The sequence below is a fragment of the Talpa europaea genome, assembly GCF_964194135.1.
Source record: "Talpa europaea genome assembly, chromosome: 4".
Taxonomy (NCBI): Eukaryota; Metazoa; Chordata; class Mammalia; order Eulipotyphla; family Talpidae; genus Talpa; species Talpa europaea.
The window spans coordinates 34192789-34216564 of record NC_140070.1 but is presented as its reverse complement, the minus strand read 5'-3'; the positions used below and the strand labels follow the sequence as shown (position 1 = coordinate 34216564).

Below are 23776 nucleotides of genomic sequence, written 5' to 3'. Positions count from 1 at the left end.
GTAGGTTTGTTTACTTCAACCACTGGTCTGGGGAACTTGGTGTGACTTAGCCCATTTATGTGTAAAGCTTTTTAAAATGTGTTTAATATTTCCTCATTGATTTTTTTTTTTTAATAGAGGCATGTTTTTATTTATTTATTTATTTATTTGTTTGTTTGTTTTGTTTTTATACATGCACTGGGTACAGTCAGAAGCGCGGGAGGGTGAGAGAATTCACCAGAGCCAGAGCGGGGAGCAGAGCAGGCAGAAGGACTGAAGTACACTGCTGAGAGGGGCAGCGGGCGGCAGGAGAGTTCTACGCGCCATGTGGGACCCTCACCCAGCGGTCGGGGAGCAGCCGGGGATTGAACCGGCGCCGCAGAGGCCGCAGGCAGCTTTGCAACCCAGCGCTCAACCGCTGCGCCGCAGGGGAGGCACTCCTCATTGATTTTAATTCTGATTAAATCTGATTTACCACGTGCACTGAAAGGAGGAGGTGTGGTGAATTAGGGGTAATGTTATGGGGAAAAGGATGTCCTAAAGCTAATTCCATACAGGCTTTGTGGACTCCACCCCCACCCTAGGCCAAAGCCAAAGACACTGGGAACTCCAAATCCCATCACCACCAAAGAGAAGGTGGCTGGGACCTGAGGGTGGGGTTAAGCAGTCAGGTTGGTATAAAGCCAGACACGTGGGCTTTGCAGGGATCCCCCATTTTGGCTCTTCGTCAGCTCGCAGCGTCTGGCCAGCTCAGAGAGTGCCATTGGGTTTCCAGGTCGGCGGATCGGGTAGGACGCATTAAAGACTTTATTTCCCTATTTTCTCCCTGAGTTGTACATTTTCCTTATTTCCTTTTCCCTTGTAAATAAACCTTTTATTAACCTTTTGTGTGTGCCTGTAGTGGAGTATTAATAAGTCCCTTTTAAGCGCGCGGGTGAGGAACTGTTGTAGAGCAACCCCGATACAAAACGGGGTGCCTGACTGTGGGTCCTCACCCGCGCGCTTAAAAGGACTTATCAATGCTTTACTGCAGGCACACGCGAAAGGTTAATAAAGGTTTATTTACAAGGGAAGGGGAAATGAGGAAATGTACAACTCAGGGAGAAAAGTGGGAGACAAAGTTTTAAATGAGTCCTACCCGATCCGCTGATCAGGAATCCCAAATGGCGCTCTGAGAGCTGGCCGCGAGCCAGGAGCTGTATAGCCAGCAGGCAAGCGATAGCGAGCCCCTAAGGCCCACGTGTTTTGTTTTTATATCCAACCTGGCTGCCCAACTCCACCCTCAGGTCCCAGCCACCCTCCCTTTGGTGGTGACGGGATTTGTCTTTCCCAATGTCCTGATGGCTTTAGTTTGGAGTGGGGTCCACAAAGCCTGTATGGGATTAGCTCAGGACATCCTTTCCCCCTAACAGACCCACAGCCAGGCAACCCGCTCAATATCAGGGCTGCCCTATAACAGTAAGAGTAAGAAGCAGTCATTACAGTCACTTCACTCAGGAATACCAATTGTGAGCATTCTAAATACTATGTTTTAAGAATAAGAGAGGGCCTCCCCGGTGGCGCAGCGGTTGAGCACTGGGTTGCAAAGCTGCCCGCGGCCGCTGCGGCGCCGGTTCAATCCCCGGCTGCTCCCCGACCGCTGGGTGAGGGTCCCACATGGCGCGCAGACCTCTCCTGCCGCCCGCTGCTCCCCTCAGCAGTGTGCTACGGTCCTTCTGCCTGCTCTGCTCCCCGCTCTGGCTCTGGTGAGTTCTCTCACCCTCCCGCGCTTCTGACTGTACCAGTGAATGTATAAATAAATAAATAAATCTTTAAAAAAAAAAAAAAAAGAATAAGCCTGCGCCTTGAACTGTAACAGGGTGGTCCCCAGGAAAGGGGGGGGTTCCCTGCCCCACCCAAGAGAGGGTGGAGCTGAGAAGGGATAGGAGAAGCGGCAGAAGAGACTGAGGAAGGAAGCAGGATGGAGCCAGGAGACCTGGAGGAGGCGCATGGAGCCTAGAGACACGTGAAGAAACTGCGCTTGTCTTTTGGTCGTGGACTGGGTGACACGGATGTGGGTGAGACCCATGGGGAGGTGACAATGGCAGCTTTTATCTTGATGTTGATTTTGCTCTTTTCCTTCCGGGCTTGTCTGGTAGTTTCTGACCCTTTTCTGTGGGTCCCCACTGGAAGATGCTTTAGACTTGTGGCAGGCTTTGGGGACTTGCTCTGGGCCAATCCCATTTGGATGGACTTTTACCCACGAGGGGACGGGTAACTTTGGGTGCTTCATTTAGAAACTAGACTCTTTGCCTTTCCTGTATTGTTTCCTAGTTTTATTAAAGTTCCTTCCCATTAAAGTCTCCTATGTTTTGTGTTGATGCGGCGGATGGCAGAACCCATTTAGAATAGGCAGGTTTGCGGGGTTTGGGCTGCCCCTCTCCCTGTCCTATAACAAAACCAGTCAGCTTTCTGGCCAGGTGGGGGAGTTCTCTGCTGGGGACAGAAAAAGGAATTTCTAAAAATGAGTTTTCTCTGACTATCCTTGCTCAAAACCTCCAAATCTGGTGCGCTCAATGATTTTAATCCATCTTACTTTTGAGAAGGTGCTGTTTGGTGTATACTTTGCTTTACAATCCCAGAAATTGGGTCTGGTTCTGTAACAGGGTGGTCCCCAGGAAAGGGGGGGGTTCCAGGTTCCCTGCCCCCCCCCAAAAGGAGGGTGGAGCTGAGAGAGAGAAGAGGTTGCAGAGGAGACTGAGGAAGGAAGAAAGCAGGATGGAGAGCAAGGAGACCTAAAGGAGGCGCATGGATCCTGGAGACACTTGAAGGAACTGCGCTTGCCTTTTGGTTGTGGACTGGGTGACACAGATGTGGGTGAGACCCATGGGGAGGTGACAATAGCAGCTTTTATCTTGATGTTGATTTTGCTCTTTTCCTTCCGGGCTTGTCTGGTTGTTTCTGACCCTTTTCTGTGGGTCCCCACTGGAAGATGCCTTAGACTTGTGGCAGGCTTTGGGGACTTGCTCTGGGCCAATCCCACTTGGATGGAGTTTTACCCATGAGGGGACGGGTAACTTTGGGTGCTTCATTTAGAAACTAGATTCTTTGCCTTTTCTGTCTTGTTTCCTAATTGTGTTAAAGTTCCTTCCCATTAAAGTGTCATATGTTTTGTGTTGATGCGGTGGATGGCAGAACCCATTTAGAATAGGCAGTTTTGCAGGGTGTGGGCTGCCCCTCTCCCTGCCCTGTAACAGTTCCACTTTGGCCTTGCCCACTTATGCCCACAAGTTAGCTGGCTGTGAGAATGAGAGAGGAAATAACTTAGAATACGGAATCTTAGAATACTGAATCTCAAAAATTCTCTAACTTCAACCTTTCATCATCTCAGTTCTCACTTTCTTGTCTGAACTTCTGGAAGCTGAGTTTCCTCCATTTTTTTCTTCTCTCATGCTCTTTTTATCTGACTGCTTCCTCACTATCGCCTGTGATTGCTTTTTTCCTAGTCTTTAGTCTACCTATCTGGCAAAACTGAAAACTCAGACAAATATTTCCATTCAGCTTTGGTATTTTACTTATGTAGCTCAGTGCTGTTGGAAGAAAGCATGAAAGATGTAAATTAGAGCCACAACAGATGGTGCAATCTTAGCTCAGCCAAGCCCCCACTGGCTACCAGCATTTTCCCTGTTCCCCTTAATATACCTAGAAAAAATATTCTGATTCCATCCTTCTTCCTTCTGATGCCGGAATTGTGAGGCCTAGTCTCCCAGCCAGGAACAGATCCCAGGCTGCAGGGGCAGCGCTGAGTCCCAGCCACTAGACCCCCACAGGTTGGTGTCTCAGGAAGCCGTAGCAGGAACTTCGCAGACTCTCAGGCAAGCAAGCGAGAAGAGGCAGGTTTGTTTAGAGAAAAGTTTATTGAGGAGAAAAGGAACAGAAATAAAGTGGGACTCCCAGGCCATGAAACCAGGCCAGGGAGGGGCAAGGAAGCCAAAGTGGAGTCGTGTCCCAGGGAATATAGACCTTCTTTCCCTAAAGCTCCACCAGTCTCTCTGTGATTGGTTAGTTCTCCGCCGTTTCACTTAATTTGCTACTGAGCAGGGGATCTTCACATTCCTTATCTAACAGCTTTCTCTTTCCCCATTTGTTACTTCTTTATCTTTATGGCCCAGTCCTCGGATGAGCATCTCTGCATTGAAGTTAAACAGCTGCCCTTATAGGTTGTCCATAAATTAAACCATTCTCTATTTCTCCAATCTCTGCCTCCCTTTACCACCTGAAGGAAACCAAGGCCAGCGTTAACAATGTTGACGTTGGTCCTGGGATGTTTGTTTTTCCAGGTGGAATTAGTTACACTTCTCTTGCTGCCCTTATCTCTGAAGCCTTCCTCAATTCTCCGAGGTCCCCTCCTGTAGTGTCCCTAAAACTGCCTAATTCCTGGCTTGCCCTGTGTCTCACTTCTGGTCTCAGGAAATGAATAGGTTCCCTCCCTGCCATCAAGTCTAACTTCTCCATCTTTGCCAGGGGACTCAGACCTTCCATCCACTTTCAATCACCATCTCTAATATTTTTAACCTCTGGCTCCCTAGTGATGAATGAAATTGTTTAATCAGCCTAGTCCCCAACCCCGATGAATCCCTTCCATTTCTTATACACTTATTCTGTCCTTCAGAGCCAAACGTTTGTTTAGGTACTATTTCACATAAAAACAAGGATTTGACAAATGTGGACATCTTGTCATAGTGAATCAGATTTTTCCTTTGTAGAAATAAAATACCTTAGGAAAGAACTGGAAAGATTTGACCACACAGCTATGTCTACTGTCATTCCTCCAATTCCCAATCCATTGCAATGTGGATTCTGCCACTATTCTACTGAAATCACTCATGACTTTCATTTATTTATTTATTTTTTAAAGATTTATTTATTTATGCATATAAGAACTGGGGTACAGGCAGAGGTACGGGGGATGAGAAGATTCAAGAGAGACAGTGGAGAACAGAATGGGAAGACTGATTGAAATACACTGCTGAGGGGAGCAGTGGGCAAGACAGGAGAGGTCTGCTATGCCATGTGGGTAGCTTGCTGGCCGTCCCTACGTTGAACTCGTGCTATAGAGACTGCAGTGAGCTTCACAGTGCTGTGTGTAACCCCTTACACCACCAAGGAGGCCTTGACTTTCATTTAAAATGTAGGTGTTGCTCAGGATTCAGTTTCCAGACTACATGGCCTTTTGAAAACAATTCTACACTAGAGTTTTTCAAATCACTAAGCAGTTCAATTTAGTGCATCACTACTGGCAATAAAAAAAACAACTACATATAGGCCTCCCTGGTGGCGCAGCGGTTGAGCGCTGGGTTGAGAAGCTGCCCGCAGCCTCTGCTGCGCTGGTTCGATCCCCGGCTGTTCCCCTGCCACCGGAGGAGGGTCCCACATGACGCGCAGACATCTCCTGCCGCCCGCTGCTCCCCTCAGCAGTGTACTTCGGTCCTTCTGCCTGCTCTGCTCCCTGCTCTGGCTCTGGTGAATTCTCTCACCCTCCCACGCTTCTGACTGTACCCAGTGCATGTATTAAAAACAAACAAACAAACAAACAAAAAAAACAACTACATATATACACACACACACACGTATGTATATTTATACGTAATTCAAAGTGTTGATTGTTTAAGAAACTTACTTCAATTGAAAACCATGCTGCAGTGTGCCTACCAGGTCACATTGCAAAATGTATTATGTGAGGTATGGTCATGAAATTTGAAACACATTGTTCTAAGTTAGTGATCTTCAAAATACTCTATTATTGTAAGTTTAATAAGTTGCAGAGGATTTCAGGTGGATTGTAAATATTTGCATTGTGACATAAAATTTTTAAAAAATTTCCACGGCAGTGATTTGATGCCTGCCGCATACTCAAAAAAATTGTGAACAAGTTTTCTTTAATAGTTGAAAATTTTATACCATCCCATTTTCTTTTTAAATCCAGAACTCTATTGTACTTCTTACAAAATAAAATATGTTTATGTATGTTTTTATATTAAAAAGTCTGTAATACTTCTCTAAGATGCATAAAGGTTGAAATTAGCTTTAAAATATTTCTGTGACCATAAGCCTCCAATATAAAAATTTTCTTCTTGAGAGCACTATCAATACAGTTATTAGTATACAGTTGATGAAGTAAATACATTTTTATAGTAAATATAAAAATTAAAGTTTTTATTGATGATGTAACTCTTAATGAGGATGAGAATTATTTCAATTAATTCATATCTCCATGACCATCATTATTGTTAGGATAAAACAGGTTTAGCATCAAATCTGTTACTATTTTTCATTTTTATAAATGCAAGAGATGACAATCTTTTTTCATATAGAGAAGCAGATTCCTATCTAGGATTCATTGAATTAGTGGAATTCAATTCTTTGAATGCCTTCAAGTTCCATGCCAAATTACATAGTGGTCTACCACCAATTAGTTTTTTTAAACTTTAAGTTTTCAATTTTTAGTTTTACAAAAGAATCGCAAAGAATTCTTATGTGCCCCTAATTCAGCTTCCCCTATGTTAACATCTCACATAAGCATAGTACATTGACTAAAACTAAGACATTGCTATGATGCTATTAAATTTAACTATACTATTTAGATTTCACTAGTTTTTCCACTTGCTGTCCCAGGATCCAAGGTAGCACATTGCCTTTAGTTGTCATGGATCATTGGTCTCCTGCTCCCTGACAATTTCTCAGTCTTTCCTTGTCTTTCATGATGATAGTTTTGAAGAGTACTTGGTCAGGTATTTACTAAAATGCTTCTCATTTTGTATTTGGCGGATGTCATCTCTTGCTTACACTGAAATTATGGATTTGGGAGAACATTACATGAGACGAAGTAGCCCTCATGATGCATCGTATCAGGGAGTTCATGATAAAAACATTACTGGTAGTGGTAATTTTAGTCACTGGGTTAAAGTGATGCCTGCTACTCTCTCCACTGTAAAAATCACTTTTTTTTTTAAAATCACTTTTTCCTTTTCCACATTTTATTGTTTACAATATGCAGGTCACTAACTCCATCTTACACACTCCATGGTTGGGAGGATTTTTTTCTCTACCTCCTGAAGGAAGGAATATCCCATCTGTTTTTAAAGTTTCACCCCTATTTTCAGCACGTATCACCAACAATTTTCAATAATCTACCAACTGGTAATTCAATTAAATCTTAAATTTTGTTGAAAACAAGTTGGGAACGAACTGAGAAATCAAAATATCTATATATTCCCAACTTTTCTGATGTGCAGATTTGGACATCTTCAGGCAAATACATCACTGATTAGATTCGGGATTGGAGAGAGGTATGCCTTTCTTTCCTTAGGCAATTTATTACAAATTGGGATGTAAACCGATTTTCTGGAAACTATCCTGGCCTGAATATTTCTAGGGGTTTGTATTCTCGTTTGAAGACCATGGTTCTAAAATAATGTACATATTCCAGTACTACCGATGCTGTTGTTGATTCCTCACGTTCTTACCTTTACTCCATACCTGTTGCCTTCACCGAGCACTAAACTTCTCTTAGGGTCTCCCAACTCCCTACCTTTTGGCCTTCATCTCCCTCCTTTCACAATATTAAGGCGCCTGCAGCTTCTAGAATACATGTTGCTTCTTACCTCTTCTGTCGGATGCTTCATTCTCATCTCCTCCTGGCCCTCACTGTCCTAGCTGGGGCTCTGGATTCAGACATTCTAAGCTCCCATCTTTTTTTTTTTTATTTAAAATTTATTTATGCATACAAGAGCTGGGGTACAGGCCAGAGATGGGGGGATGGGGTGAGAGGATTCACCAGAGACAGAATGGGGAACAGAACAGAGAGACTGCGATACACTGCTGAGGGGAGCTGCGTGCAAGGCAGGAGAGGTCTGCCACGCCATGTGGGTAGCTCCCTGGCTAGCCGGGGATAGAACTCGTGCTGCAGAGGCTGCGGATTGCTTCATAGTGCGGTGCTTAACCCCTTGCACCACCAGGGGGGCCCTCTAAGCTCCCATCTTTAGAGGCCGTCATCACAGACCATCAAACTACTTGGGAAGTAGTTTGGGGGAAGCTTTTAATGGTGAGGACTGTGTTTGCAAAGCACACCGGGTCCACACTCAGAGCCCGTTAGGCAACCTTTCAAGGGCCTTTATCTGTGCGGTGATTTCCAGTCTCGGCCAAGGAAACGCACACTATCTTTGAAACGAAGTGGGTCCTAAACAAAATCCAACTTGCAGCCGCGCCTCCTCGTCTACACCAAGTTCTGCCTGTGGCATTTGAACCCGGAGCCCCAACCCACTTCCGCCCGCCCCCCTATCCTTAAAGTGGTCCTGGAGCACAGCCTCATCGCGCCAGCGATGTGGGCCCACAAAAGGCCTTTACTGTTTGAAGATTACCCTCCGCTCGGCAACTCTCGCGAGGGGCGAGACTATTGTCGCGAGAAGTCTGGGAGGCTGCAGCGATGGCGGCGGCGGGAACCGGGCCGGGACCGGGACCGGGACCGGGACAGGGGGTGGGTGCAGGATCTGCCCCAGCAGCAGCCGCAAATGCAGCGTCTGGGGAAGAAGGGGAGACAAAGCCGGTGGTAGCCGTAGCAGCCGCTCCGGCTGGAGAGGGCACGGCTGCTGCTCCAGCAGCTGAGCCCAATTCCGGAGAGGCCGAAGGCGGGTAAGACGTCCTGCTGCCCGAGGAGGACTTGGGGAGGGAGGCCCGCCCCTCTCAGAATCCTGCGGCTTCCCAGCACCCCCTCGCCTGCCCTTCCGAATCTAGACCCCCGTAGCAACGGCTCCTCTTGCTGGTTCCGGACCTGCCTGCTCCGGACGGTTGTCCCGCCTGACGTCCCCTCTGAGCTGTAACCCAGATTGCGCCCCTTTCCTCACCTGTCCAGTCTGTGAGAGCCAAGGTGGTTATCTCTGGCCCTTGTACCTCAGCGGAGGACTGGTAGCTCCCTCTTCTAGCAGGAATCTTTCAGATACCTCAGAAGAGTCTTGTCCCACTTTGCATTGCCAGATTGGAAGAAGTGACAGCCCCTATGAAAGTAGGGTAGGAGAGTTGCCTCTCTCCGAACCTCCCCAAGACCAAGTGCGTCCGTGTAGACTTGTCTGTAAACCTGTCTGTCATGGCCCACTCTTCCTAGCCCTGAGCATCCAGACTGAGAACAGGCTTAACTGAAAAAGCGCTAGGTGTGTCAGGTTCCCCTGTACAGTACTTTGATATTCATCTTTGGAAATAGGTGTTTTGAATTTCGTCTCAAAAATTTTCATTAAAGGAGTGCTTTCTTTATCTTATAGGGAGGCCAACTTGGTTGATGTAAGTGGTGGTTTGGAGACAGAATCTGCTAATGGAAAAGATACACTAGTACGTATTTGTTTTTGAATGTTTGCAAGTCACACTATTTTGTTTTGTTTTAAGTTTTTAAGCAAATCAGAAATACAGCGGAGTCAACTAACTTGATTCTCCGGTTGCTCTGTGGACACAGGAAGGTGCTGGGGATACTTCAGAGGTGATGGATACCCAAGCGGGCTCTGTGGATGAAGAGAATGGCCGGCAGTTGGGAGAGGTAGAGCTGCAGTGTGGGATATGTACAAAATGGTTCACTGCAGATACCTTTGGCATAGATACCTCGTGAGTATTTTGTGTAGTCTTTGTAAGAGTCAATATGTAAAATAGATCTCAACATGATCAGCAGGTGAGAAGTTAGTTTGAGGCAAGTATAAATGCCTCATATTTTCTGTCTCTGTCTCCTGTTACTTGTTCAGCAAGCAGTAGGAATTGGAATCATTTAATTAATTTATTTTAAAGATTTATTTTATTTATTTATGCATAAAAGAGCTGGGCTACAGACCAGAGGTGCAGGGGGTGAGGGGAGTCACCAGAGACAGAGTGGGGAGCAGAACATATGCTGAACATATGCTGAGGGGAGCATATTTGGGTGAGACAGAATAGGTCTGCTGTGCCATGTGGGTTGGCTCGCTTGAGCTACCAAGGAGGCTCCTGGAATCATTTTAATCGGAAATTGTTTTAGTGCTCTGAGCCTGTTATCTACCGCCAGAAGGCACAGATAGGTATTACCCATTATTTTAAGCTTACAAATAGTGGGGAGACATAACCTTGCAATTATAAGGCATTATTAAACATATTTGAAAATATATGAAGCTTGTATTGGGTGTCACGGATTTTGGGGGAGTGCTTGGTGTATGTGGTAGAAAAGTCTATTGTCAAAAATTTGACAGAAACTTTTAATAAACTATCCTGGTTAAGGCACCAGTGAGAACCTACCAGATGCTGAATTAACCACTGTGATGTATAAATTATTTTTATGACAGACAAATCCAGGTATTTGTGAAAATATAAGGTTGGTTTAGTGATAAGTTTTAAGAATATATTAATATTTTAATCTAACTAATTGAGGGGGAAGGATCCCTGTTGATTTACTTCTCATAAAGAAGTATGTGTTCAGAACATTAAATTGCAGATTGTCTGTTCTACAGGTCCTGTCTACCTTTCATGACCAACTACAGTTTTCACTGCAATGTATGCCACCATAGTGGAAATACCTATTTCCTGCGGAAGCAAGCAAGTAAGAACAAATTAGACTATTGCAAAAAATGGTTGTCTTCCACTTAGCTGGAAAGGAAAGGGGAATCAGGCTTCCCAGAATCAGATTTTTGCCTGGTAGCTGATAAAGTCACATTGGGGTTTAGCTCTGACTAATTGCTACTATTGTCCAGTTTAGATCAAATGATGACTCTACTTTTTGTGCTATAGTTGTTCGTTTGTGGGTCATCTAATTAAGTATTTTTTTGGTATTAGGCATATAGGACTATAGGTAGGTAACCTGTTCTTCCCTTTTGTTTTTGATAGACTTGAAAGAAATGTGCCTTAGTGCTTTGGCCAACCTAACATGGCAGTCCCGAACACAGGATGAACATCCAAAAACCATGTTCTCCAAAGATAAGGTAGAGATGGAATTAATGTAATTGTGATTGTATTCTTTTATTTCTTTTATTTTTTTTAAGATTTATTTATTTATACAAGAACCAGGGTACAGGCCAGATGTGCAGGAGGTTGAGAGAATTCACCAGAGACAGAGTGGGGAGCAGAACAGGCAGACTGACTGAAATATGCTGCTGAGGGGAGCAACAGGTGAGACAGGAGAGGTCTGCCACGCCATGTGAGTATCTCACCAGCTGGCTGGGATCAAAATTGCACTGCAGGGCCTCCCTGGTGGTGCAGGTGGTTGAACGCTGCACTGTAAAGCTGTCTGCAGGCTCTGTAGCACGGGTTCGATCCCGACCATCCAGTGAGAACCCCACATGGTGAACCATACCTCTCCTGTTTTGCCCGCTGCTCCCCTCAGCAGTGTATTTCGTCAGTCTACCTTTCTGTTCCCCGCTCTGTCTCTGGTGAATCCTTTCACCCTCCCGCGCATATGGCCTGTACCCCGTTCTTGTATAAATAAATAAATCTTTAAAAAAAAAAAACTGCACTGCAGAGGCTGTGGACAACTTCATGTGCAGCACTCAACACCTGCACCACCAGGGAGGCCCTCTTTTTTTTTTCATTTTAAAAGATTTATTTATTTATGCATGCAATAATTGGGGTATAGACCAGAGGTGTCCCCAGGGAGTGAGAAGATTCACCAGAGAGAGTGGGGAGCAGAACAGGCAGATCAACTGAAATACACTGCTGAGGGAAGCAGCAGGTGAGCCAGGAGAGGTCTGCTGCGCCATGTGGATCAGCTCCCTGGCTGGCTGGGGATCAAACTCGTGCTGTAGTGCATGGCGATAGTTTGATAGTGCTGTTTCTTTTAACCCCTGTACTACCAGGGAGGCCCTGTGATTGCATTCTTCAAGTGCTTTCCCCCCAGTTTTGATGGATATGTGACTATAGAGTCAGTGCTTATTTTGATCTTATCTCATGTGATATATACTGATTTCTTACTCTGTATACATTATGTCACTTGAGTTAGCTATCATTAGAATTAATCCTTAAATAGTTTTGGTGGAGAAAGCCAACAGTTGTGTGCCCTATAATGAATAGGCAGATCTGGAGTTGAACCTTGCCACGTTAGTTTAACTATTTTGATCTGCCTGTGTTAGATTTTGTCAGAAGGGAAGGAGGTCTGTTTATACATGTCTTTCATTATCAAGAATTATCATTATTAAACTGGAAAACCACAGGACTAAAAGTATGGACTGAAAATTAGATAACTTGCTCTCCAATGAGTCTTTTCTGTGGTTCATGGTAAGAAATATAAAAATTAAGTAAATTTTAAAACAGTGATGTCTCCATTGTGACCTAGTGTACATTCCTATCTATCTGCTTTCATTTAAAGATGAAGCAAATATTTCACCAAGTAGTGTTTACTCTCAGGTCTTTTCCCTTTACTTAGTGATACCTTATACTGTAGTCAATGCTAGTTTTGCCCCACAGAATTGATTTTATAACCTACTAAGTGATTGTGACCTATAATTTGAAATAGGCTATACAATGAGACAGATAATTCAGGGTCAACCCTTTCTACTAAACAAAGCCTGGACTTAATCTTGTAAACTGGAGGAGTTAGCAAAGGGTCCCCCTTCCCTTTTTTTTCTTATACTTTAAAAGTACTTCAAATAAAAGCATGCTGTGACTAATTTTTTAATTTTTTAAATTATTTTAATATTAGAAGCCATCTTTTTTTTTTTTTTTTTTAAGTTTATTTTTTAGCATAGAAGAATGACGTGTAGGCCAGAGGTATGTGGGAGTAAGAGGGTTCGCCAGAGACAGAATGGGGAGCAGAACAGACAGATTTACTGAAATACATATATAAGGGGAGCAGCAGGCAGGATGGGAGAGGTCTGCTGCACCATATGCACGTTAACTCCCTGGTGGGGGATCATTCTCAGGCCATGGCATGATAGTGCTGAGACTTAACCCCTAGTCCACCAGGGAGGCCCTGTGACTACATTTTTAAAAGTTTTTTTCCCGTAAATTACTGTTTTCATTTTTTCAAACATATGGAAAATTAAAATAGTATGATGAACATTTGTTTACTTTTTACTTAGATTGCAAGCTGTTAAAATTTTGCTACTTTTGCTTTATCCCCTATATTTATATTTCCCCCAAAATTGTCTGAGGCTAAACTGCATATGTTATGCTTTACCCAATATTTTCTCATTACCACAATATGTTGATCACACTGAAAAAATTTAATGTTGAAGCAATACAACTATTTGGGATTTTTTTGGGTATACAGTATATATTTATATTTTCTCAATATTATTGTTGCCTAAATATCTTCACAGCTTTTCCTCCATCCAGCCATAATCAAGGATCACACATTACATTTAGTTGAATTGTCTGTTTTGCCTGTAATTTAGAATTGTTCCTTTATTTTATGTTGTTTTTTTGGTCTGCTATACGTTTAAAAATTTGAAGAGCCTTGATAATTGTTTAGCATGATGCTTCTTAATTTGCCTTCATCTGATTGGTTCCTTATAAATAGGTTCAGGTTAAACATTTCTGGTAAGAGTATCTTGTAGTTAATGCATGGGGTTTTTTGATAGCATCTTGAAAAGAATAATAAGGCATCAAGAGGTATAAACTACTGGTTTGCTTTATTGTTGATCCTAAATTTGACTACTTGGTTAGAGAGGAATTAGCTTCCAGATTTTTCCATTGTAGAGACCTTTTTCCTTTATAATTATTAAGTAAATCATGGGGTGAAACTGTGAATATCTTGTCTTCCTGAACCTTTTCAAATAGTGATTTTAGCAACCATTTATTATACCTGAATCATTTGATAGAGTGGTTATTGTAAAACAGAATACATTTATTGGGTGCAATTCTTATGTAAAATGTTTTCCCTTCCCACCATCCTTTTCTTTTTAAATTATCACTGTGAATTTATGGATTTTTAGTGTCCATTATTGGATTTCTGAGTTTCTGAAACTCAGATTGTTCCAGATCAACCCAGTATAGCCCTGTCAGGCTAACTCTTGAAACCTTTTGGTATATCCCTATTAGTTTTTTTGCTTACTTTCTGGGACAAGAAATTATTCCAGGCTTTTTTTTTTTTTTAAAGATTTATTTATTTATTTATACAAGCACTGGGCATAGTCAGAAGCACGGGAGGGTGAGAGAATTCACTAGAGCCAGAGCGGGGAGCAGAAAAGGCAGAAGGACCAAGGTACACTGCTGAGGGGAGCAGTGGGTGGCTGGAGAGGTCTGTGCGCCATGTGGGACCCTCGCCTGGCGGTTGGGGATTGAACTGGTGCTGCAGAGACTGCGGACAGCTTCACAGTGCTGTGCTCAACCCGCTGTGCCACCAGGGAGGCCCAAGATTTGGTTTTCATGGAACTAACTCTGGTGGAAGATGTTAGTTGTAGGGCTGTAGAAGATGTCTGGAGTGGGGAAAAGTTGATGCCAGAAGATCAAACTCAGACATTGTTTTAGTCATTTAAGGCAGAAATGATGAGGACCACAGTCAAAAAAGTGGAATAGAACGAAAGCTGATTGGTGAGAAATTTCTGAAAATTTAGAATTCATTTGGTAGCCATTCAAATGTGAAGGTTGTGGGAGGATAATCAAGGATGACTCTGTAGTGTGTCTGCCTTATGATTCTGGATGATAGGTAATTTTAAGTATTAAGAACAAGAATAGAGGGCCTCCCCGGTGGCGCAGCGGTTGAGTGCTGGGTTGCGAAGCTGCCCGCGGCCTCTGTGGCGCCGGTTCGATCCCCGGCTGCTCCCCGGCCACCACAGGAGGGTCCCACGTGGCGCGCAGACCTCTCCTGCCGCCCGCTGCTCCCCTCAGCAGTGTACTTCGGTCCTTCTGCCTGCTCTGCTCCCCGCTCTGGCTCTGGTGGATTCTCTCACCCTCCCGCGCTTCTGACTGTACCCAGTGCTTGTATAAAGAAATGTTAAAAAAAAAAAAAAAAAAAAAAGAACAAGAATAGAATTCTGCAGAGCAGATTTGTAAGATACAGAATTCAGTTTTAGTCTCAGGAAGTTTGAGGGCCTTTGGGTTGTCCAAATGGAGACATCTCAAGTAGGTAGAAACAGGAGCTTAGGAGAGAGAATAACTTGAGAACCATCTTTCACATGGCAACCAAAAGAATGGGGTGGGTCTTTTCCCTTCAACTGTATTGTAAGCCCTGTGTATCTAAGATTTTATGTACATGTTTGAAATTCCCCACAATCTACTTGTTGTTTGCGTGCATTTATAAGCATGCCTAGGAGATACTGCAGCTTCAGTCCCAGACCAGTGGAACATTGCAAAAAGCAAATATTACAATAAAGAATCATGTAAATTTTTTTGGTTTCCTGGTGCATATAAAAATTATGCTTAACTAGACTGCAGTCTATTACGGGTGCAATAGCATTGTGTCTAGAAAATAGCACAAATATCTTAATTAGAAAAATAGCAAATGCTAAAAAATACTAAATATCTGAGGTGTTAGAAAAATGGACTGGTAGACTTGCTTGATGCAGAGTTGCCACAGCCTTCGTTTGTAAAATGTGCAGTATCTGCAAAATACAATGAAACAATACACAATAAAATGAGGTACAATTATATATTTGTTCAGTAATTAGAAGACAATAGATTTTTCTCTTGATTCTGACAAAGTTCTCTGAAAATGCTGCAGTTTCCTTTCCTGTGAGCATAGCTTTGAAAGCAACTATAAAATTCTTAATATATTTTGTTTTAAAAATTAGGATATCATACCATTTATTGATAAATATTGGGAGTGCATGACGACCAGACAGAGACCTGGAAAAATGACTTGGCCAAATAACATTGTTAAAACAATGGTAAGTAGACAAAAATCGAATACAAGTGACATTAGAAGACCAGTTTTCTTTGTAAGAATTAATTTCTGTGTAGTCTCTCTGAAAATAATGTAATGACGAAGAAAATGAGAACAACTTAGTATTAAATCTTGGAGCGTGTATAGTATCACTAATTGTACATTTTAATAATTTTCACACACAAAATCAGTATGGTGCACCTTGGTCTTAATGAACATCATCCAGGGTCGTATATATATGACACTGAAAACTTTGCAAGTATAATTTTATATTGAAATCAGAGACAGTTTTTGTCTGATTCTAAAGAAAAAGCAAACACTTATTCTGAACACTATTGTCATTAACATTAAAGGAAACACCTGGGGAGAAATCATTGGCAAGCTGTTAATAGTGCTCATCTCTGAGGTGAAGGTGAAGGATTTTGGTTCTCTTCTTTTTTAAGTTTTTCTGTTTGAATTTTTTGATGTTTATGTATTTTTTAATCAGAAGAAAAAACAATATTATCTTTTTGGAGATTATACCTAGGATTTGATTGTGGAGTTGGTGATTGATCATTTAAATATAAAATTTTCAGTAATACTAAAATCACTGTTTTCTTCTAGAGTAAAGAAAGAGATGTTTTCTTGGTAAAGGAACACCCTGATCCTGGGAGTAAGGACCCAGAAGAAGATTACCCCAAATTTGGACTTTTGGATCAAGTACGTTAATGAATTTTATGTTCCCCTTTTGGTTTTAAGTCACTTTGGAGACTCATGTTTTGTTTACATTTGTATATTTGCCACATGTAACACTGCCGTTACATGTCCATGACTTGATGGGTTCCAAATAAACAATTACTGTCGGGTGTGGAAAGAAAGAACCACTTTAACCCAGGAGACTAATGTTTTAAGTTCTGGCCCTTTCCCAGGATATTAGGACTTCACGATTTTTAACTTCAACCATTTTGCTGACCTGTCACTATCACTCCTCTTATTCACAGCTAGTCATGTCTGCTTGGATTATTTCTTTTTTAACTTTTGTCTCTTTACTTGTTAACACATATGTATTGTTTCATATTATTTGTAATTTTCCTTTCATTTTAAATTTTGCTTTTGATAATACTCATTGTTGTGAAGGATTCTTGTTGTATATCTAGGAAAAAGAAATTTTTCATTCTTAATTCATTGGCAGCACTCACATTTAACATGTCAGGATTTCAGATCTTTTATTTTAAAGATTTATTTTTGTTTATGCATACAAGAACTGGGGTTTAGACTAGAGGTGTGGGGTATGAAAGAATTCACCAGAGACAAAGTGGGGAGCAGAACATCGGATCTACTGAAATATACTGCTGAGGGGAGTGGCAGGTGAGACAGGAGAGGTCTGCTGTGCCATGTGGGTTAGCTCCCTGTCTGGGCATCGAACTCAGGCTGTAGTGGCTGGCAGTAGCTTGATAGTGCTAAGATTTGGGAGGCCTGATTTCAGGTCTTTCAATTGTGTCTTAAAATGTTTGATTTCTTACATTGGAAAAAGTCAAGATTTCACAAAGAAATACAGATTCCTATACTTTTTGTAAAATGAAAAGATCTGGGCCTCCTTGGTGGCCTAGGGGTTAAGTCTCAGCGCTATCACTGATATGGCCTGAGTTCGATCCCTAGCCAGGGAGCTAACACACATGGTGCAGCAGACTTCCCTAACTCGCCTGCTGTCTCTGGTGAATACTCTTCCCTCCCCCCTCACACCTCTGGCCTACACCCCAGTTCTACACACACACACAAAAGAAATGAAAGGATCTGATTCCATTAAGCTAAGATTCCCATAGGAAGCTAAGGAAATGGAGTTTAGGCACTCCAGTTTACAGTTGTCCCTGTTAGCCCCCCACTCACTGTGGCTTGCCATTCATGTCATTCCTAAACCACTTTATTTATTTATTTATTTATTTATAAATAAAGATTTATTTATTTTTATATGAGAGCTGGGGTACAGGCCAGAGGCGTGGAAGGGTGAGAGGATTCACCAGAGACAGAGTGGGGAGCAGAACAGGCAGAGGACAGAAATACACTGCTGAGGGGAGCAGCGGGCAAGACAGGAGAGGTCTACCTTGCCACATCAGATTCTCACAGCTGGCTGGGATCGAACCCGCACTGCAGAGGCTGCGGACAGCTTCACAGCGCTGCGCTCAACCTGCTGTGCCACCGGAGAGGACCTCTAAACCACTTTAATCTTACACTTAGCCTACCTCACACATGTTACTTGCTGATCTCTGAAGCATCCAAGTTTGGGACCCCTGCAAGTGCAGGCGCTTTAGGATTGTAAGTTTCAGTTCCCACTCTATTAGAATTTTTCCTGATTTTGAGCATTGCCCAATTGACTTGATATTATATCTTCCCTTTTTAATTGGATATTTTTCTCTCCAGGATCTTAGTAACATTGGTCCTGCTTATGATAACCAAAAACAAAGCAGTGCTGTTTCTACCAGTGGGAATCTAAATGGTGAGTGTTTTAATTTCTTATTAATGGAATAGTTATAAGCTATTGAATCTAAATAAATATTCCTATTCTTAACTGGATATTTACAAAGATGCTTTAAAGTAGGAAACAAAATTTTCAGGAGCTAGCCAAGAATTTGACAGATGATAGTGGACATGAACTTTTTTCACTTTAAACCACAGTGTTCGGTCTTAAGTGAAACAAATTTAGCATAAAACAAGGCATAATTTAAAGGTCAGATTTAATGTTTGTATTAGAATCCCCAGCTGTGTCCTCACACTTAATTTAGATTAAGTTGCTTTCCACTTTCTTAATTCAGCTTCATTATTTAACAAAACTTCTTAGGTCCAACTTCTAATTTTTCGTGCCCTGAACTTTCAGCTTCACATAGTAGCATCTCTGCATGTTCTTCTATTGGTAACTATCTAATAGCAGGCATGCCCCTCATTACTAATGGTAATCTAATGAAGAGTTGAAGTCTGTGGATGGTAGCTAACTATTCATCTGATACATGACATTATTAACTTGTCTTTTGGAGAGGTAGCTTCCTAAATAATCATTTCCACTGTTATTTATATTCTAAGATGGGGTGGAAATAACTAAGTGTATTGTTTTATCTTTTTACACCACTTTTCCCTTTTATTGTTAAAATTTGACCAATACATGGTGCCACTTCTGTTCTTACAGGTGGAGCCTCTTTTGGAGGTGAATTCCTCCTGTCTCCTTTCAGCCTCTCAGACTTAAGTATTTTGTGGTTTGGAAAATGCTTTTTGCTGAGTTGTGGTAGAAGCTAAAACTAAATTAAAATTTTAAAGCATTGTGAAAATGGTGGCAATAGCACTTAATATGAAACAGTAGTTTCAGTTTAATGGTAGTAATTAAAAGCTTGTATGTTGTCATATTCTGCCTAACATGACCAGCAGTTCACTTGGTATTGCTCGTTTTGTTCAAGAAAACCTAAAAGTTCTCTTGAAATGATTAAAATGAAAACAACAATAAAAGATATTTTGTGGTATTTTGAGTAAGGTAACTCAAACTAGAGATATTAATGTTGCAATGATAAACTTTTATGAGACTAATACCTGGTGTGTTCATACAAGGAAGTTCTGCGTAAATCTGGTCCTGTATATGCAGAATATGACCTGCCTTCCATGTCTTGATCCTTTTTATTGCAGCAGAACTGCTGGTAATTTCCAAGCTTGCCCCAATAAAAGACAGTACTCTCTGGAGTTGTTTACATAAAGGTGTTTTCCTGCAGTTCAGGGACATTTTCTTCTGGAAGAGAGAAATACATACTAATTGAGAATAATGACAGAACTGGACAAAAATTGCAAAGTACCTGTCTCAGAAATACACAAGGTAGTGTTCCTTGTGGCCTTGTATATAGTTAATTTTTTTTTTTTTTGGTATTAAATGTGTAAATTATCTATTGGTATTTACTCATACAAACCAGGTTTGTCTAACCTGAATTTTATGCATTGGTTCAACCTTAATTCATTGTGAAATTGTTCACCCCAAGTCTTTTTTACTTGTGTCTTAAATAACCATGGTGACTACCTAGCAGCACTGGAGAGAAACACCTTTTTGGTACTCCTGTTTTTGTTTTCTATGTTTGATGTACTTTTGTCTTGTTGGATAGTCAAGTTAAGTGCTTTAGCAGATATGTGCCTTTATCATGTTTATGGACTATGTTGTATAGTTTAAGCAAAGTGAGCATTCACTTATAGCAAGGATATTCTCTATGGATGTGTGTATTGATTTGGATGGAAAAATACTTATCCATGCAATCATTTTTAGCCATGGGTATTTGGAATCTGAATGAGTGAAAAATGCATTTGTGTCACATCCTCAAAAAGTACACTAGTACTTGCAGCTCACTGAGGAAGGAAGTTGAAAATGCAACACAGGTATCATTGGTACTAGGTTCATGAGCTTACTGCCAGAACCCAGCATTCTGGGCGGTGAGACACTCAACATATTCATTCAGAACCAGGATGAAATACAATATGCTTTTGAGCAGGAAATCCTCCTGTGGTGTTACACAAATGCACGTTGGGAGTGTTAGTCCCGCTGGTGTTTCTGTCACAGCTCATCTAAAGTGATCTGCCTTTTTTTCAAAGGGGGAATTGCAGCAGGAAGCAGTGGAAAGGGAAGAGGAGCTAAGCGCAAACAGCAGGATGGAGGGACCACAGGGACCACCAAGAAGGCCCGGAGGTGGGCACAACACCCACCCCACTCACCACTGTTTGAGCATTCTTTGGTGCTGAAAAGGCCCATTAGAGGAAAAAGAGCTGTACAGTCGTATCACTTTATCCGTGATTTCATTTACTGTGGGTTTTGTTTGGGGTTCTTGGGTCCCTCTGAGAAGGAATTCAGTGGAGTCTCCATTCAGCAGCACATGGCAAGACACCTGCAGTCTTAAAAGACAAGAGCAAGTTTTTTTTTTTTTTTTTAAGATTTATTTATTTATACAAGCACTGGGGTACAGGCCAGAGGCGAGGGAGGTTAGAGAATTCACCAGAGACAGAGCAGGGAGCAGAACAGGCAGAAGGACCGAAGTACACTGCTGAGGGGAGCAGTGGGTGACAGGAGAGGTCTGCCTTGCCATGTGGGAATCTCCCTGGCTGGCTGGGAATCCGAACCTGCGCTGCAGAAGCTGTGGACAGCTTCACAGCGCTGCGCTCAACCCGCCGCGCCAACAGGGAGGCCCAAGACAATAGCAAGTTTTGCCAGAGCATAGTGTGTCCTTTATATATCGTTCTTTCATGGGATTTATCCCTTGTGAATTTTTGTTTTGTCTTGTAGAATTTATGGCTTCAGGGAGTCAGGTTGGGCTTGTTTTCTATAAGAGTGGTAATCCTGGGCCTCCCTGGGGGCACAGCGGTTGAGCACTGGGTTGCGAAGCTGCCCGCAGCCTCTGCAGTGCTGGTTTGATCCCCAGCTGCTCCCCGGCCACTGGAGGAGGGTCCCACATGGCACGCAGACCTCTCCTGCTGCCCGCTGCTCCCTTCAGCAGTGTGCTTCGGTCCTTCTGCCTGCTCTCTGCTCCCGGCTCTGGCTCTGGTGAATTCTCTCACCCTCCCGCACTTCTGACTGTACCCAGTGCTTGTATAAATAAACAAATAAATAAATAAAGCAAGAGCAAGCTTAGTGTTTTTAAAAAAAAAAAAAAAAGTGGTAATCTTGCCACGCCTGGTTTTTGACCTTATGAAAACTTCCATGCTAAATTTTCTGTTCTAAGTTTGCATTAATTTCAGTTACTTGAGGTCAGCAAGGGTCTGAAAATATGTACACTATTTCTTGCAGTAAGATATTACAGTTCATTGTTATAATTGTTCTGTTTTATTGTTGTTACTTTCTTACTGTATCTAATTTAGAGATTAAACTTTAGGTATATAGGTAGATTAAAACAGCTTATGTAGTGTTCAGTATTGTCTATGGTTTCAGGTATCCAGTGGGGGTCTTGGAATGTATCCCCTGCAGATAAGGGGAACACTATATTTCCCAGTGACTTGGATATCTAACGTTAAAAAGCCTGTCCAGGGCCTCCCCTGGTGGTACAGCGGTTGAGTGCTGGGCTGCGAGGCTGCCCGCAACCTCTGCAGCACTTGTTTTGTTCCCCGGCCACCAGCGAGGGTCCCACAAAAAAAAAAAAAAAAAAAGCCTGTCCAAGAGTGATCAAAGGGCAAAAGGAGACGGGGTGAACAGGAATGGGAGGTCCACATCACATCGGACTTTGTGTCCAAGAAAAAAGGCAGTTTTTTCTAGTGTGATAAGAAGCCTTTAATACATTTTGAGGGGACTAGTCATATGATTTGACCTATGTTGTAAAAGGACCATGCTGTTGAAAATAGGCAAGAGAGGGCAAGATAAGCAGAAAGTGCAGTGGGAGACCACTGAGGTAAGGCAGAGATGACCAGGGCATTGGCAGAGGTGGTGGGAAGAAGTGGTCTGATTCCCACCCACTTAGATAGGAGCCAACAGGATTTGCTGCTTGATTTGGGTGTGATCTAGTAAAGAGTGTCAAGGATGACTCAAATACAGTCATAAGCAACTGAAGGACAGATTTGCCATTAACTCAGATAGGAAAGACAGAGGGAGGAAGAGAGACTGGGAGGACAGAAGGCATCCAGACATTCAAGAAGAGATGCTGAGTATGTAGCTGCATGTTTAAGCCTGGAATTTAGAAGGGAGGTCTAGACTGAACTAGAGAAGCTTGGGAGTCAGAAATTAAAACTCATGAGGCCAGATGAAAGAGATCACCAAGATACTGAGGGACTGGTCTACACTCCATGATTCAAAATTCACCGGGGCCAAGAGAGACTCGCAATTCTAGATATTTCAGATTTAGGGATGTATAATGTGACATAGTATAAACATCCCCACTGAGGCTTTGGGAAGAAATACTTTTGTGGCAAAAAAAACCCAAATAGTACTTTTAAGGTGAGATAAAAACTACAGAACAGCCTTGTGTTATTTCAAGTCAGGTTTTGCCGCCTGAGTTGAGGTGAAGTCTAGGTCTCACTGTCAAATGAGTTATGGAAAAACTTTATTTTCTCAAATGTTTGGATTTGGGCGTTAATAGATAAATGAATTTTGGACTGGTAAATAAGAAGACAGAGATGAGGAAGAACCAAGATGGGGGATGGGGAGAGCTTGTCTACTTTTGCTCCAATCTTTAACACTTTCAGGGGTAAAATTACCCGAGGCCAGGTCTCCTATTTTGCAAACTTGTTACTACAAAAACAACCCAGAGCATTGTCCTTTGGCCAAGGTTCTTTAAGGCATCTTGAGAAAGGAGGGGAGGAAATCAGAGTGAGGCCTATATTGAGTGTTAGCTTTTCTACTTAACCTTTCTGCCTTCCCCTCTCGTACTTCTTTTTTTTTTTTTTTTTTTTTAAAGAGGCATGTATATTTATTTATTTATTTTTTTGTTTGTTTGTACATGCACTGGGTACAGTCAGAAGCGCGGGAGGGTGAGAGAATTCACCAGAGCCAGAGCGGGGAGCAGAGCAGGCAGAAGGACCGAAGTGCACTGCTGAGGGGAGCAGCGGGCGGCAGGAGAGGTCTGCGCGCCATGTGGGACCCTCCTGTGGTGGCCGGGGAGCAGCCGGGGATCGAACCGGCGCTACAGAGGCTGCGGGCAGCTTCGCAACCCAGCGCTCAACCGCTGCGCCACTGGGGAGGCCCCCCTCTCGTACTTCTTCCCTTCTTTGTTCAATACTGAGGTGTTGAAATTCAGGCTATGTCTTGTTTAGACTGACAACAGTAGTTAAGTGATCATAACTCTGAGTTTCTGCTCATTAATTTATAATAATAAAAATACTAATGGAAATCCTCCCTGTTCCTCTTCTCTCTTTCTCCCCTGTGATGTGCTGACTCAGATTCATACAGACTAGAGTGATTTAAATAAAACCTTTACAAATAAGGCTAATTCTCTGCATTTTCCTGTTTTCCGTACAGAGTACATAGTGATCTATTTGTATAATGAATACTGTTTGTGAAGTTGCCTGTGTTCTAACTGAAATCTA

General features: G+C 42.4%; 1 protein-coding gene across 3 annotated transcripts in view; it reads left to right on the top strand.

The window, feature by feature from the left end:
- Window positions 1-8422: 8422 nt before the first annotated feature.
- ASH2L (ASH2 like, histone lysine methyltransferase complex subunit) overlaps window positions 8423-23776 on the top strand; it is a gene marked incomplete at both ends in the record, with an annotated part of 30383 nt that continues 15029 nt past the window's right edge. Inside the window, 9 exons of one of the 3 annotated variants that reach the window (XM_084232844.1) lie at window positions 8423-8649; window positions 9273-9339; window positions 9461-9606; window positions 10473-10561; window positions 10846-10940; window positions 15684-15779; window positions 16379-16474; window positions 18173-18252; window positions 20334-20459. In XM_084232844.1, the coding sequence (XP_084088970.1) occupies window positions 8444-8649; window positions 9273-9339; window positions 9461-9606; window positions 10473-10561; window positions 10846-10940; window positions 15684-15779; window positions 16379-16474; window positions 18173-18252; window positions 20334-20459 (1001 nt within the window). Of the gene's footprint in view, window positions 8650-9272; window positions 9340-9460; window positions 9607-10472; window positions 10562-10845; window positions 10941-15683; window positions 15780-16378; window positions 16475-18172; window positions 18253-20333; window positions 20460-23776 lie in introns of those variants that run through there. The other 2 variants (XM_084232842.1, XM_084232843.1) reach the window with 2 other exon arrangements.